General features: G+C 42.0%; 1 protein-coding gene across 1 annotated transcript in view; it reads left to right on the forward strand.

Annotated features, from left to right (window-relative positions):
• clasp2 (cytoplasmic linker associated protein 2) overlaps positions 1-15,226 on the forward strand; it is a 63,854-nt gene that overhangs the window by 17,122 nt on the left and 31,506 nt on the right. The window contains exon 7 of the mRNA XM_073463499.1: positions 3,073-3,143. Within this exon, the coding sequence (XP_073319600.1) occupies positions 3,073-3,143 (71 nt within the window). The remainder of the gene's footprint in view (positions 1-3,072; positions 3,144-15,226) is intronic.

Here is a 15,226-nt window from a genome sequence, read left to right on the forward strand (position 1 = left end):
ATAATATTGAAGAGCTGGTATGAAGGCTAGGAGGATGTTGTGTATGTGAGTGCGTCAGAGTGTGTTTGTGTTAGTATATGGTTGCTGCATGGAATGCAGGGCTGCGGCCAGGGTCTGCTGACCAGATCACATATCAACTCTGCAGAGCTAGCATCAGATAAAGGGGAGAGAGAAGGGGTGAAGAAGGCTGAGAATAAAAGATAGAAAGGGTTAAAAGTGAGAAGATTACCAGAGGACATCCAAGACTCATGTTTCTGAACACAAAGTTGGCTTGTATGAAAACCTTGACATGTCTGGATTACAGCAGCTTGTAGCACCTGCTATATTGATATATCTTTTCTTACCCCTTTTAATTTGAAAGAGCCTGAAGCCCACAGGATTAAATCGCACACAGAATGTGTTTGTCTCGTTTATATGAAAAGTTGTTTACATTACTAACCCAAACAATTGGGAATAGGCCTAGAGGTGGTGACTAATCAGAACAATTACATTTTTCATGCAGGTCAGTACAATCTGAAGGCCAGTCCACATAGAAAAGACTTCACAGATAGCCTTTCAATTCACCAAATCTCCTGCTGTTTATATGTCCTGAACTTGTTTATGATATCTGTAGTAATTGATCAAGGCAGACATCACTATCTGACTCACCAATAAATTAAACCCATGCCAGTTGCTTCTTGTGGAACCTATATCAGTCACTCAGCTTGGTGAAAACGGTTTAGTCAGCCGCTGTCCTTTCAGTTTCTCAGGAGCTGCTGCCGACATACTGACAGCTGGTTCTGATGATGGAGACGGAAAAAACAGAGGTCAGAAACTGCGGATTGAACTGATAGAACGCTTGAGTATGTCTCGCTTTAAATGTAGATTCCCAGTGAGAGTTGTACCTATGAGTTGTACAGGTTGTTGTCTCTTAAGGCAGAGGCTTATGAATTTCACAGCCTTGTAATGAAGGTCAAAATATGTAGTTTACAGGCTGTGTCAGTTGAATGATGAGGAATGCTATCACCCAAAATTGGCTACCTCCCTGAAGACATCCCAAAATATTCAGATCAGGATTGGAAATTGTCTTCAATTTAGGTCAGTTCAGTTCTGGTCAGGGTATGTTAGCCAGTCTCAGATGATGTCACTTATTTCACAGTGAACCTGACGACCCCTTTCAGACCCACGGAGACATGGCTTAAACCTGTTTTGGCTGTCACACAGTCTGACTGGGCTGTTTGACCCAGCTCATCCTGTTCTGTGTTCAGTGCAGGTCAGACACTACCTGGATTTTCTGTGTGTGTCTGTGACACAGATGGTCTAGCACCGATGTGAATGGATGTGCTGTTGCAGACTTGAGTCTCTGTCGACAGTAACAACAAAGGATTAACCCATGACTGTCTTCTATCAGTAGGTCAAACGCTGTTTGAATGAGCATTCAGTGGGCCGCCCTCATGCCCACATTTTGTGTTGACAGAGGAAATGGACTGAAAGTTGTGAGTCATCTCTGCTGGACTTGGGGTGACCCTTGTTCAAGGACAGTCAATCTGTGTCCGCCACAAATTGAGAGCGCAGTGACAAGAAGAGATCCTGGAATTAAGATAGATGAAGAGGGAGGTGGGAGTTTAAAAAGAGGAATAGAAGAGATAGAATGTAGGCAAGTGGGGTGAGACGGAGAGACGTAGAGGGGGGAGGAGCAGCCTTGCTTTCTGTCTGCCGCTAGCTGTACAGCCCCTCCCCCTCTGACGAGTGTGTGTGTGTGCGTCTGGGTATGGGAGGGAGGTTATGTAAAGGGTAACTGAATCTCTTCGCTGCCTGTCACACAAACTCGCCCACTTGTCTCTGTCTCTCTTTCACACACACACACACACACACACACAGCAGACCATGCCTGAGATTTAACTCTTTGTACCATGGTGAAGATCTCTCATTGGGTGGGTGTGTGCGCTTAGCATACAGTACATGTGTGCGACAGTAGGTGGTGCTTTGTTGTATGCCCGTAGCATGCTTTGGTCTCTCGCTGTTTGGCTCCTTCTCCCTCTCTCTCACCCCCTCCCTCTCTCCGTCCTCCTGTCTTCCTCCCTCCCTTCCTCTCGGAGCCACTGCACCATGTTGGATACAAAGAGCTGAGGGAAGCCGAGGACCGGAGTGTGTCACTAGCATGGGAGCTAATGCAACGTTGCGCAGCAACGCAGCAACCTTTTAATCAGCCCACTGGGAAACACTGAGGCAGACGAGCATCGAGGACTAAAGGCTGGGCTGTTTCTGAATAGAATGGGCAAATTAAAATGCTAATGAAAGGAAGAGAACCACGTGAAAACGCTGCATGGCTGAGGTGCCCGTTGCAACACTGATCTTCAGGAGCTGCTACGCTGTCTGATAGTTGTGGATATCAAAAGACAGACAGAGAGATAGACAGATTGAGGACGGTGTGTATGACTCTAATTGTTGTGGCTAACCTTTTTGCAAGGAGAAATCAGGGCATGTTACTGGATGTGGGTCAGTGTAGGTCTTTGCTGTGTTACCCTCATACCAGTCATGTGTAATCAATGTGTATCAACACTGCTCTGTGTGCAGGGGGTGTTTTGATTATTCCTGCAAAGGTGTAATTTTGCCTTCACATGTCTCTAATTGGGACAAATCTCTGAATTATGAACAAGCCGACAGTGTCACCTGTACATCACATGACTGAGCACATCTGGCTTGAGGTTGTGTGTGTGTTAGTGTGTTTGGTGTTGAGCAGGATGTCAGGAGGACTCTGGTTGTCTTGCTGCTGCAGCTTCATGAGTGTGACTGGCATAATCGACACACCCACCCATCGACAGGCAGACAGGCAGGCAGTTGGGCAGACTGTCCACATGTTGCTGCTGATACTTTCACTTGGAATTCAGAGCACCTTGCATGTCTCTAGGTCAAATCTGTGGGCTGTGTGTGAGTGTGCGTCCATCTGTGTGTGTGCATTTTCTTTGTCATGACCCCGTCATTAAAGATGATTCACTGTCATTTGGATGCATCCAATTCTAGTTGGTTCATTAGCTTTGATGCGTTTGTCTGTTTTGCTCTAACCTTTCGTCTTCTCTCTCTCTTTTCCAGGTTACAGACGTTATTCGCTCGTTTTGATGAAGCCTTGAATTCAGGCAACATGGCTCTCAGCCCGAGTCACGGTCAGTGTGCCTCTTCTCATTGATTTTGCCTCAGTTGTTGTGGCCTCCGAGAGCCACCAAGTTTGGTCATGTTGTCAAGATGATTATACTGTTGTCGGACATTGGGTGTGTATTTGAAAAGTGTGCATGGCTGTGCGCGTGTGTGTGTGTTTGCGGGTGCTTGTGCATGTCTGTATCTGCATGTGCTCTTGTGGTTGTGTTAGTTTGTTGCCATGAGCTCCCGTAAGAGGACCTAACAGGATTAATGGTTTAATCAGTGTGTGTGTGTGTGTGTGTGTGTGTGTGTGTGTGTGTGTGTGTGTGTGTGTGTGTGTGTGTGTGTGTGTGTGTGTGTGTGTGTGTGTGTGTGTGTGTGTGTGTGTGTGTGTGTGTGACTGAGTGTGTGTGTGTGTGTGTGACTGACTGTGTGTGACTGACTGTGTGTCTGAGCTGAAGGCTGTTGCTACTGAGTGCTGTTCAATAGAAGATTGTGCTGTGGCTCTCCGGGAGCCGCAGGCTCAGTCAGTGCTGTTTGACTATGGAAAGTTATAGTGGTACTGATGACACCCCTTACAGCACTGTTTCACTTTGTTGTTTTCACTTCTCAGACTGTGACATCTCTTACTGTTTACTGACACCTATGTAAGAATAGAAACTGTTCAGTTTTCCTTCTATCATATGTATTGGAATTGCATTTTTCAGACTCGATGGTTATTAAGTGTTTGAGAGAAAAGTCTTTACTGAATATTGATCCACAAAGCGGTCTCGATTGGTAGCTGGCAGGAGAAGCTGTTGGCTTCCATTGTGCAGTGTCCGACAACAAATGAACTGTTTTGCAGGGTGCTAATCAGCGCTGATACTGACCATAGCAAGAGGATTTAGGGCCGGGGATAATGTGACTGATCTAGATTCTTTCAGTGTCATAAAATTTTATCTTTCCATTACCAGTTGCATTCAGTCACGGCAGGCTTTGACTTGTCAGTGCCATAGCAATCCCTGACCTATTGTGGTAACAATAGAACTAAGTCCAGTTGCAGTAGGTGAACAGGTGTCACATTCGGATTTGATACGAGTGAATACAGAGTTCAGGTGTTGGATTTTGTATGAGGAGAAACTGTTGAAACAGTGCATCCCTATTTTTAATGAATATCATGTCACTTACAGTCACTGAGAGGATGCTACGTTCATTTATCATCAGTTAATTTATTCAGTGACAGTAAAATTGTGTGATTGGAGATCTTTGTTCAAGTCAAAGATAATTACTAACACACAATACATATCGGACCAATAGATGATCAGCCCGAAATCGGCAAATTTGTATTATCTGCAATTTATTGGTGAAATTTTTAGCCAGTTAATATAAAGCCAAATTGCATTGAATTCACAAACACAGCAAAAAAATCCATATCATATATCCCTTGAGATGATGACTTTTTCTTTCTAAGTCTCTTTTTGAATCCTTTCCTGGAAGTTGATCACATTTTTTGTGTTATTATTGATAATTGAGAAATAAGAAGCACAGAATCAGTTAAAAGTCTGAATACCAATGGATAGTATACTTTAAAAAGCATGAATATGTGCTGACACAAATATATCCCATCCTTTGGTCAAATTAATTCTTAACTTGTTGGTTTTAAACTGAGTTTGTGCTCTCAGCAGTTCGGCCTGTTGTTGGTGTCTTGCAGAGACTGTCATTGGCGCTTTGTACCTTTAGGCTGCCCTGTCACTGTATCTATCTGTCTAAGAGCGACAGCAGCGGTCGGTGCCTGGTTGGCTGTTGCAGTCTGTTTACTTGGAGAGAGGGACATAGGGAGAGACATAAAGATGAGCTCAGGGCGTGTTGTGGGTGTAGTTGCTATGATGCTGTCTCTGGTGGCAGCAGAGGGACGGAGGGAGTGTTGCTTCTAACTCCCACCTCTCGAGGTTGCTGGAGCAAAGTTTTTTTTTGGGTCCATGATTGTGTAGTTGTTGTTGTTATCACATGATGATGTGATCTTTCTTTTTTAACTGTGTTGTTGTCTTCTGTCTTGCACTTTGTTTTTGTTATTAAGATGGACTTAGTGGTTCTTACTCTTTATTTACAGTTTACAGTCATCCTTTACTGGAACACTGTAAACCCTACACTTTACCTGCAGGTTAAGACAACCATCACTGTCTGCGTGAAACTGCTTAGAAAGCATTGACTTACTAGTTGAACTGTAACAGTTCAATTACAGCAGCATTGAGATCCTAGTAAACCAGTCAAAGTAATTTGTATCGTTGTTTTAATTACTTTTATGTATCAACCACTTCCTCCCTAAACCGCTCCTTTAAAAACTTCTCACAGTCAGACCATATGTGCTGAACTCGTATCCAAACCCCCTGAGTAAACGTGCAGTGAAAGTAACTACAGATGCTCACCAGGGTGAACTTTGGCAGCATGCCTCACTGTTTGGCCTTGGCTGGCACCCTAAGTGTACTTAAGCTGCTTTCTTTCGTATTTCTCAGCTACTGTGACTTGTCATGCCAGAGGCGCCTGCTCAAAATCACACAGCAGTGAATCACTGGTGTATACCCATTGCTGCCAAGTAGAGCTGCAACTGATGATTTCTTTCATTATTTGATCAATCTGCAGATGATTTTTTTTTGATTGTTGAAAAATGCATCCAACACAGTTTCCTCTTTACATCCTGCGACCAACCAACAGCAATGAACAGTAATAAAAGCTATAAAGTTTGAGAGCAGAAATAATTAATTAGTTGGTCAACAACATTAAACTATTTTGATGATGAATTAATAAGTTTTAATGCAAAACATTGCAAAATTGTCATTCTCTCCTGTTATGTGACAGTAAACTTAATTTGGTTGGTCGGACAAAGATCCAAATATCAGTCAATGATGAAAATATTGATTAGTTGCACCCCTGTAGTGTACTAAAGGGGTGCAACTAATCAAAAACGCTGTCTGTTAATCAACTAATGGTTTCAGCTTCTGGTTTGTGTTTTCTCCATGAAATACTAAACTGACTTCACCCTATTTCATATACAAAGCAAATTTGAATCAACTAACTATAATTTTAATTATTGATAGACTTGCCAACTATTTTCATGATCATGATGATTTAATTAATCGTTGAACCAAAAATGACCAAAAAAGTGAAAAAGGCTCAGCACAATTACCTAAAGTATCAGCTTCAAATTGCTTCTTTTGTCCAACCAGCAGTCCAAAAAGCCAAAAAACTCATCATTAACTCTCACGAATGACAAAAAAAAAAGCAACAAATCCTCACAATTACGAAGCTGGAACCAACAAATGTTTGACATTTTTGCTTGATCAATGACTGAATTGTTTAATCAATGAGCAAAAAGGTCTATTTCTGTTGACTCAACGAATAATGTTAGAATCTGTTCCCCAGCTTGTTTTTGCCTTCTGATTTCATGTTTGGCACTCGACAAGTAACATTGGTCAGCCCGAGGCTCACAGTCATTTTCTATTTTTGGCGAGAAAATCGACCAAACGGGTCATGGAAGGCCATAGACTGAGCGCGATGAGCATGAGCTGTTCTTTTTTCCTAAACAGTTCAAGAACCTACAAAAAAATCAACCTGTGATTACAGGATGCAAACACACAACACTGGCTAAAACACACGTACACACACGCAAATTCGTTCTTGCTTGCCCTTGCCCCACATCTCTTTTAGGCCAGCACTTTGAGTTTGCTCTAAAGGGTTTAAGGCAGCTGTTGCTGAGAGAAAAGGGGAGGGAGGGAGAGAGAGAGGTAAGCAGGGAGGGCAAAGGATTGAGGGGAGGAAGCTGACAGAGATCTCTCGCAGTAGGCGAGTCACAGCGCGGTGCCTATCACTGCCTCTCCCTGATTCATAATGACAGAGACAGAGAGGGACTGAACAAACGAGAGAGGAAAGGAGATAGAGGAGAAAACAAAGGAGAGAACAGAGGGAGGGGAGCAAATACGGACAGAGACAACAGGAAGTTTATGTTGGAACTATATGACTTCGATTTAGCACCGCAAGCAAAATACTGTGAAGGAGCATCCTTTTAAGATCTAACAAGGAAGTTTCTATCCAGTAACACTGTAACCATGACGGTTGGAGATGATGATGGCAATGGTAAGTGTGTGTTTAATCTGATCTGGCCTTGGATGCTGGCACTCAGACAAAGGCTTGTCAGCATATGCTTTTAGATCTAAATCAGCTTAAACTCAGAGGAGCACTTTTACCCCAAACGCTCTGGCTCAGATATAGGCTCAATCTGCATTTGAGTGTAGGAGGCAAAACTGGGGTGTCCTAAAATGTTTCCATCACTGCGCTTATGTGTGTGTGTACTAATATAGTACATGTGCAAGAGCAGGTGTGTACCCTAGCGATCCATTGTTTGTTGTGATTTTTTTTTTTCTTGTTTCCTCTGTAAATTCATATGAAAGAGAGGAGACATATCTGGGAGAGATGTTTGCAGTTATGACGTGCAGCCTGAGGCCTGACTTGAACTCAGGATATCAGTCATGGTTACATGGCACAGTATGCACTTTAACAAGCCAGCTGAATGCTCATTCTGTTGGGATTCATGTACATTTTTTTGTATTTCGTTTGGTTTTGAAAACACTGTAGCCTCTCATTTTCTCATTTTCTCTTCCTTTTTCCCTCTGTTACTTCTGTTAATAACATCCATTATTGACAACTGATTGTTGATTATGAACAAATAACCATTGTTAAGATAAGGTCCATTATGGCCCAGCCTGCTTGTCTCTTCTTTCTCCTCTAAGAATGCTGCTTAATGTCATCTAGTGAGCAGTTTAGTATATACTAAATAAATGGTATAATTTTTGAGCCCGCTGTCTAATAATAGCTGCTTTTTATTTTCATGTCCTTTTAAAACATCTCAAATGAATAAGAAAAATATCTTCAGCTTACACACATAGAGAAAAACATAATATAATAAAATAAAGATTTCAAAAAAAATTATGCACCTAATAGCAGAACGAGCAAGAGCTGTTTTATTTTTTCACATCTCCAGATTTCGCCAAGTACCTGGCAAACTAAATGTTTAATTTGTGAAATGGTTCATCAATTAACAGATTACTTGTAATCAATGTAATCAATCGATTAATCGACAAAATAATAGAGGAATTGACAATTAAAATAAGTAAGTTGTAGCCCTTTTTGTGAAGAGCACGAATCCTTTACTCTAGACTGACATATAGCCTAGTTTTACCCTAGAAATATCAGATCTCCACTGGACACATAAAGACCTACACATCTTAAATGAATAAATAATAATAAAAAAAGACATTGTATCACAGCTTCAAACATGTGTGACTTAAACTCCTGGACAAGATAAAGACCTGCGATGCAGACAGAACACAATAAAACAGAACCAACACAAAACATCGATCATTAACATTATTTAAAGTGACATTAATTGATTATTAATTGTCTGTGTACATCCTTTAAGGAACGAAGGTCGTTTCTGAAGTTTGTGTATTAGAAAGTAAAGCATGTCCTTGCCGCTGGCGCATTGCTCACCGCTTACTTAAAGTTACTTGGTGCAGTCTGAAAATGTGCTTGTGTGAATACAAACACACACACACACACACACACACACACATACCATAGAAGCCCAGAGATATTGGGCGCCTTGCAAACTGACCATCAGCAGCAGCTTCCATTGCTTGCATAGTATGTCAGTGTTGACAGGGACTGACACACTCAACCACACACACACTCTCTCGCAGACATGCTCATTCTGCTTCAGTGCATCTCAGGCTCTGCAAAGGAAACCATGACCCCGTTTCCAGGCTAGGCTGGTTGCCATGGCAAAGCTTTCCTCTGAATATTATGGTTTATCCCTCTCCCCGACTTGGAATTGGGACTCAAATTATACCTGTGTGTGTGTGTGTGTGTGTGTGTGTGTGTGTGTGTGTGTGTGTGTGTGTGTGTGTGTGTGTGTGTGTGTGTGTGTGTGTGTGTGTGTGTGTGTGTGTGTGTGTGTGTGTTTTCATTTAAGGAGCTCCTTTTCCCTGAGCTGTGCTGGAAATGGAGCAGTCTGTCTCCTAATCCAGGCCTGAACCTCAAATTTTCTGTCTCTCTCTCTCTCTCTCCTCTTTTCTCTGTCCCAGAAACAACTGTGTGGCTGAAAGTGAAACATCTGATCATCTGCCATTTGTACATTTTCTTATCAATTCCTATGAATGACAGCGATCAGCATTGATTGGAAAGCTTTCCATCTTGGGAAGTTTAAAACACATTTCTTCTGTAACTTTAAAGTTTATATTGCTGCTACATTTAGTTGTAGCCCTAGCTGGAGATGCAATTTCCCAAATAATAATCACTAAATCTAAAGACAAAGTAATTGTACTTTTTTGTTGTACGTGCCATTGTAAATGTAAATTTTTGTTGGACATATGGTGTTGCAGGAATATATCTAAGTGTCGTCCGCCTCTCATAGTTCCCAGTAAATTACTGGGATAGTCTTTCAAGCACGGCTAGTGATTTTCACTATTAACACATGCAGCTAGATTCAGGGACATTTCTGTGTTGCACATTTTTAATACATGCAATGGCAATGCTGGAATAGATGGGGGAAGGGACAGTCCAGCAGATGGAGGAAATACCACTTATACAGTTAGACAGTTGTAAATGTGTTAAAAAGAAGAAATGCTCCGCAAAGAGCTGTTTTTGTCTGGTGCCAATGTTGTTGTAATTTATTTAATATTCAAAAGGACGTGAGAAGACTAATGTTTATTTGTGATCTATTTCAATCAAAAACCCTCATTTGATGCGTTAAAAAGGAAAATGAAAAGAGCGTTGGATGCTGAACTGGAAGACGTAGAGAAAGCTAATTCACATACGTTATCAGCGGAGTCTTGTGATTGGTTCGCCCCCTCTCTTTCAGTAGATGGACGTTACTCTTTATGTGCTTCTCCCTACAACGTTACTGCTTTCATCCATGACTTACTTGTACCAGCATTTGCCCTGAAATGCTACTCAGTCTTGAGGTGGGAAATTGGTGACCGATCTCCCTGACTATCGATCCCTCCTCTGATCCCACATGATCCCATACAGGAAATGGGAAAGACTCATTTTCTATTGACAAACATACCTCTTCTAGTTTACTTTGTATCTGGTGCAGTCATGAACTTTTCGGCAGCTTTGTACCAGCTCTCGCAGCACTGCTCATGTTCTCCTTTTCACCAGTAGTCATTCTCATCTGAGGGCTGTGCAGTCAGTGACAAAATACTCTCCTGTGTGTCATCCTCTTCATGGGACTCTGCACATTGTCACATGCTCCTGAGTGGGAATATGTGATGTTGCCCGTTCCCGTGCAGCTTACTGCAGATCAGTACAAACACAGGCTCTCTGTGTAGTACGTCTTTTTCCACAGAAGATATCTGGTTATGCTCTGAGTGGCATGTTGACATTTTCAGCGGTAATGTGGGTGATGATGTCTGCAGTGCTGCAGCTGATTGGATGTCCCATTGGTTTAAAACAGCTTAACCTTTCTTCACTTTCTGTTACAGAAGTTAAGCATTGCAGGGTTTGCATAGAATTATGTGACTATAATTACTAGTGACAGAAAATAGGTTTATACAAATAGAAGCACTGTGTTGGCTTTTGGCATGTGTGCACAGAATTGGCTGATCAGATTTAGTTTTGCACACCGTCATATGAACTCATATCAATACCTTTGTGTTTTGTTTTAATAAAAAGTTCAAGAACTTTTACATCTTTTTGTCAGTACAGTTAACAGTAACCGCTTCTAGATTAGTTTTTTTCCTAAGCTGTGTCTGTTGCTCGCACCATTGTTCTTACTCTGTTAGGTCTTTGGTTTTAGTCACTTGTGCTGTTCTAACCAGTGAGCAGGGACGTTATGTGATTTACTTTGATATCAGTGTCTTAAATCACTTTTTAAAATTTGTCGTCATATATTTATTGCAGTTAATTTCTAGTCAGGTTATAAACATTCATCCTTAAATACAAACTTCATCTCATGATTGACTCTGTTAAATCTGAGAAGATTTAATGTGTCTTGTCTATTTAATTCTGTGTTACTCTTGGGTTTTAAATGCACACACTCTCTCGCTCTAATTTTCTTTCCTGTCTATAATGCAGCGAGATACTAAAAACACAGATGCCCTCTGTGTTTGAGGTTTATTTAGGATGTTGGAACCATAGGGATACTTTGGTTAGAACAGAGCTAGTGCTGCCACCTTGTGGCCACAACTGAATGTTTATTTGCTGATCACAGATTTGTGATTTAATCAGCAAATGATGTTTCCCCTTTCCTTCTACCCTTTTCCTTTTAAATTGAGATGGAGAATCGAAACAACAATGCATCATGTGTTTCACTTCACTTCCTCCATTTAGATTATTTTTGGGATTATTTCCACACAGATTGGGTACTGACACACCTGAGCTTTGGTGCATGTTTTCGGGGATGTGTTTTAACATGTCTTTGATTTGACCACTGGTTGCTTATGTCTGGTCAACTATCACATCTGTATATTTAAGCCAGCCGTCTTCTCTCCTCATGTCACTCCTCTTTTTGGACTCAAATGCAGAGAGGAGGGGAGCTCGGCCTGGAGTTTCCATGGCAACGCTGCCTGGTACATGCTGGATCTGATATCTCTGTGTGTGTGTGTTTGTGTAGGTGTATGTGTGCCTGTTTCTGCGTGTGCATGTGTGTGCAGGCTTGTTAACTAAATGTCGTGGCATATTATTTAGTAATATGGTGTATATTTGCGTGTTGCTGGAGGAGCCTTTCCTCCCCATCAAACTAGAATCTGTTTTAATTTGATAAACTAACTTGAAGTCAGTGAATAAACAGTAAATCCAACTGTTGATTACACAAAATTGGATCTGTGTGGTTGTGTGTGCGCGCAAGTGGGCTTACTGAGCATCTTTTTTTCCCTGTTTGCTGCTCTATTCATCTGAGAAGCTGGTCTGCACAGGTCGCCATGGCAACAGCATGTGTGCAGTCTGCTCTCTATGAGGGACCCTCCACCCCCCCCATCTCTCTTTCTCTCTGGTGTCTTTGCTCTGCCCTTCACCCAGAGACATGTACTCCCGTGGGGTCTGACTGGACAAAAGCAGGAGATGCAAATCGTGCTAACAGTGATGCTAATCAATGCTAAGACCCTCGATGCATGGCTGATTATTGCTATAATGCCCATGAATTTTGTTAGAAAGCAATTACATTCACTAAACTGGTGTCTGATGCTGTGAATTCATTCAGTTCTACTTGTGTCTGTGATGTAACTGTAAACATCACTGTGCGTCTATATCTTCTGCATTAATTTTAGGTCTCTTAAGAGCCTGTTTCATAATGGTGTTATTATGCAAAGGAGGGTCTTGTCGTCGCCTTCTTGGCCCTTGAACTTTGACCTCTGATGCTGACCCATAATAGTTATCTAGGACACTAGGATGACATGCTGTTACCACCATTGGAAACAGAAGTATCACTTATATGATGTAATTTGAAGACCAAACTTCAGGGATGCACCGATTTATTCCACATTGATATCGACTGAGTTTTATCTTGTTGGCTGCTAGCGGCTTATCAGCAAGTAAGTTGACATTCATCAATAGCAGTGGACGTTTTTTTTGCTGGTACATTCATAAACTACTGGCTTGTGACATGCCTCCCTTCAGTTTGTAAGGCTATTAAAGCATTGACAAATTCTTATCATTGAGTAGATAGTTGTATAGCAATTCAATTAAAAAAACTTTATTTGTCCCAGGGGGCAGTTAAAGGCACTTGGAGTAGTTGTACACAGACACAAACAAGTCAGCACGTTAAGTACACAGTCAGCACATTAAGTACAGGATAAAAGGGCTTTAGAATCAGATAGTTTTCAAGGAACAAGTTTTCTTTTTCATGTGAAAGAAGATTATATTAAACCCATTGTTTCGCTGGCATCAGCTATTAGCCAAATTGTTGTTTTAAAAACTAGTTTCGGCCCAGAATTTAATAACCGTTGGATCCCTACCAACATAATTAAAATTTCACTTTAAATAAAGGGATCCATACCATTTTCATAAGAGTTTAGGATAGTTGCATAGTAATAGTATTTAATTTTGGCTCTGTAATTAATCACATTACACATAATCACCCTTTTTATCTAGCACCACAATTCCTGGCCAGTGCAGCTAAACTAGTCAGACTTCAATCCCACTGAATGTACTTGACTTGCTGTGGACCACACTACATGTAAAAATACTGCAAAAAAAGCCAGATACTGATACAGTGTCTGCTGATGTCTGTGGGTTAAAGAGTTCAGTCAGTCGCTGGTTGTAAAGTAGCTTAGTTATAAATAATGACTTTCGTTAGGGTTACAGTAAATTTGTCTGTTGTGATCCCATAAAACTGTTCAACTTTAAAAAGCTATGGACTCTCCAGTTAATGTGGATGCAAACACCCTGAAATTAAAGCTGAAAGTTGACATCATAGTTCCCTAACCCTGCTGTCTGCATGTGTGTGCGTCTGTGTGAGGGTGGGAGGGTCAAGGCCTCAGATGGAGGGGTGTGGTCTTCCCCCCCTTCACCCTCCCCACACCCCTCCTTTGATCATTGCTCCATCATCCTTTGTCCTTTTGTGTATATGAAGAAAGATGGAATGAGTGGATAAATGTGTATCTTGTCTCATGAGTAAAAACAGCATGAAAAGTGTGTTAAGAGGTTGTTGACAATTGTGTGTGCGTGAGAGGGATCTAGAGAGACAGGGTTAAAGAAGCTGGAGAGAGTGTGTTGTCAATGGTAATGAGTTTAGGTTAGCTGGTCTGGCAGGGACACAGAAGCCCTGTTAATATTCCTGGAGTGTCCTTGTGTGTGTCTCGCTCTCCCCTTCTCTCTCCCATCACACACACGCATTCATAGTCCTGCCTCCGCACTGGCTGCAACACTATGATGTCACCTCCCATCTGATTGGCTGTGAGGCTGCTGAGGGAAGGAGGAGAGAAGCTGAGAGAGAGAGAGAGAGAGAGAGAGAGAGATGATGGAGAGAGAGAGTGAAAGAAAATGCCGGCACTTGTATGGGTGGAGGGGTTTTCGGACGGCGATGTGAGGTGTGTGTGCGTGCAACCTTAGCCCCCCTGAATGAAGTGTGTGTGAGGGGTGTGTATGTGTCTTGGGGTACGGCTTGGAGAAGAGGGGGGACCCCAATACCACGCCCTCCCAGAAGGATGAGGCGTCTTATCTGCCAGCGGATCTGTGACTGTGAGTGCAGGGATGCAGCTGGGTGTGTGTATCGATGACTATGTTTAGTTGTGTCATGATAAAGGATGTCTGCTTCTCTAGATGTCCAATTTGCGTTTACTAAGCTTGACACAATATGCTCAGCAATCACAGTGTAAATTTGGCTTGTATGCACAGACGCACACACACGCCTGTCAATTGATTGCGCATGTTGACTGTGTGTAGGTAAACTGATGTATGAGTCAAGGTGTAGGGTGGTGGCTTTGGCGCATTTCTCCATGGCTGGTTGTCAGAGAGACCGGAGCGCAACTGCATTCCTCTGCCAACACTTTCATCTCCACAGTTGACTTCTGTGTGTGTGTGTGTGTGTGTGTGTGTGTGCGCGCGTGTGTGTGTCACTGGTAGATTTACGATCAAAATGCTGCACCATTGTTGGAAGAGTGTCTCAAGTTTCAATGCTAGCTTTCTAGCTAGCCTAATTTCTGCTAGCATTTATTGCAACGTGAGGGTTTTTGGTTCCAGAGAGTTCTGTCAGTCACCGGTTGCATGGGTGGACATCTTGATGATCAGCTGTGTTTTTTGGGCTGTTAAATGTGATCGTATATGTGTGTAGGTTTGCCTTTTTCTTCAGCAGTGGGTTTGTAATTAGTATTGATTTAGTGATTCCTGACCAAGCTCTCTGTAGACTACATCCTCCTCTGTACTCTGCTTAATGCTCAACATAAAAGTGGCGAATGAAATCCAAGGTGCTTTGAAATTTTTCAGAAGTCTTTTCCCTCCCTTCTGCCCTATGCAACAAAGTGATTGTGTGTGAGAGTAGATGTTTGATGATGATGATGGTGATGATGATCTTTTCTTTTTGTCGACAGACTCTCCAGTTGCGAATCTGTATTTTCTTATAGTTTCTAATGATGCTCAT

This window comes from Pagrus major, chromosome 3, assembly GCF_040436345.1.
Source record: "Pagrus major chromosome 3, Pma_NU_1.0".
NCBI lineage: Eukaryota > Metazoa > Chordata > Actinopteri > Spariformes > Sparidae > Pagrus > Pagrus major.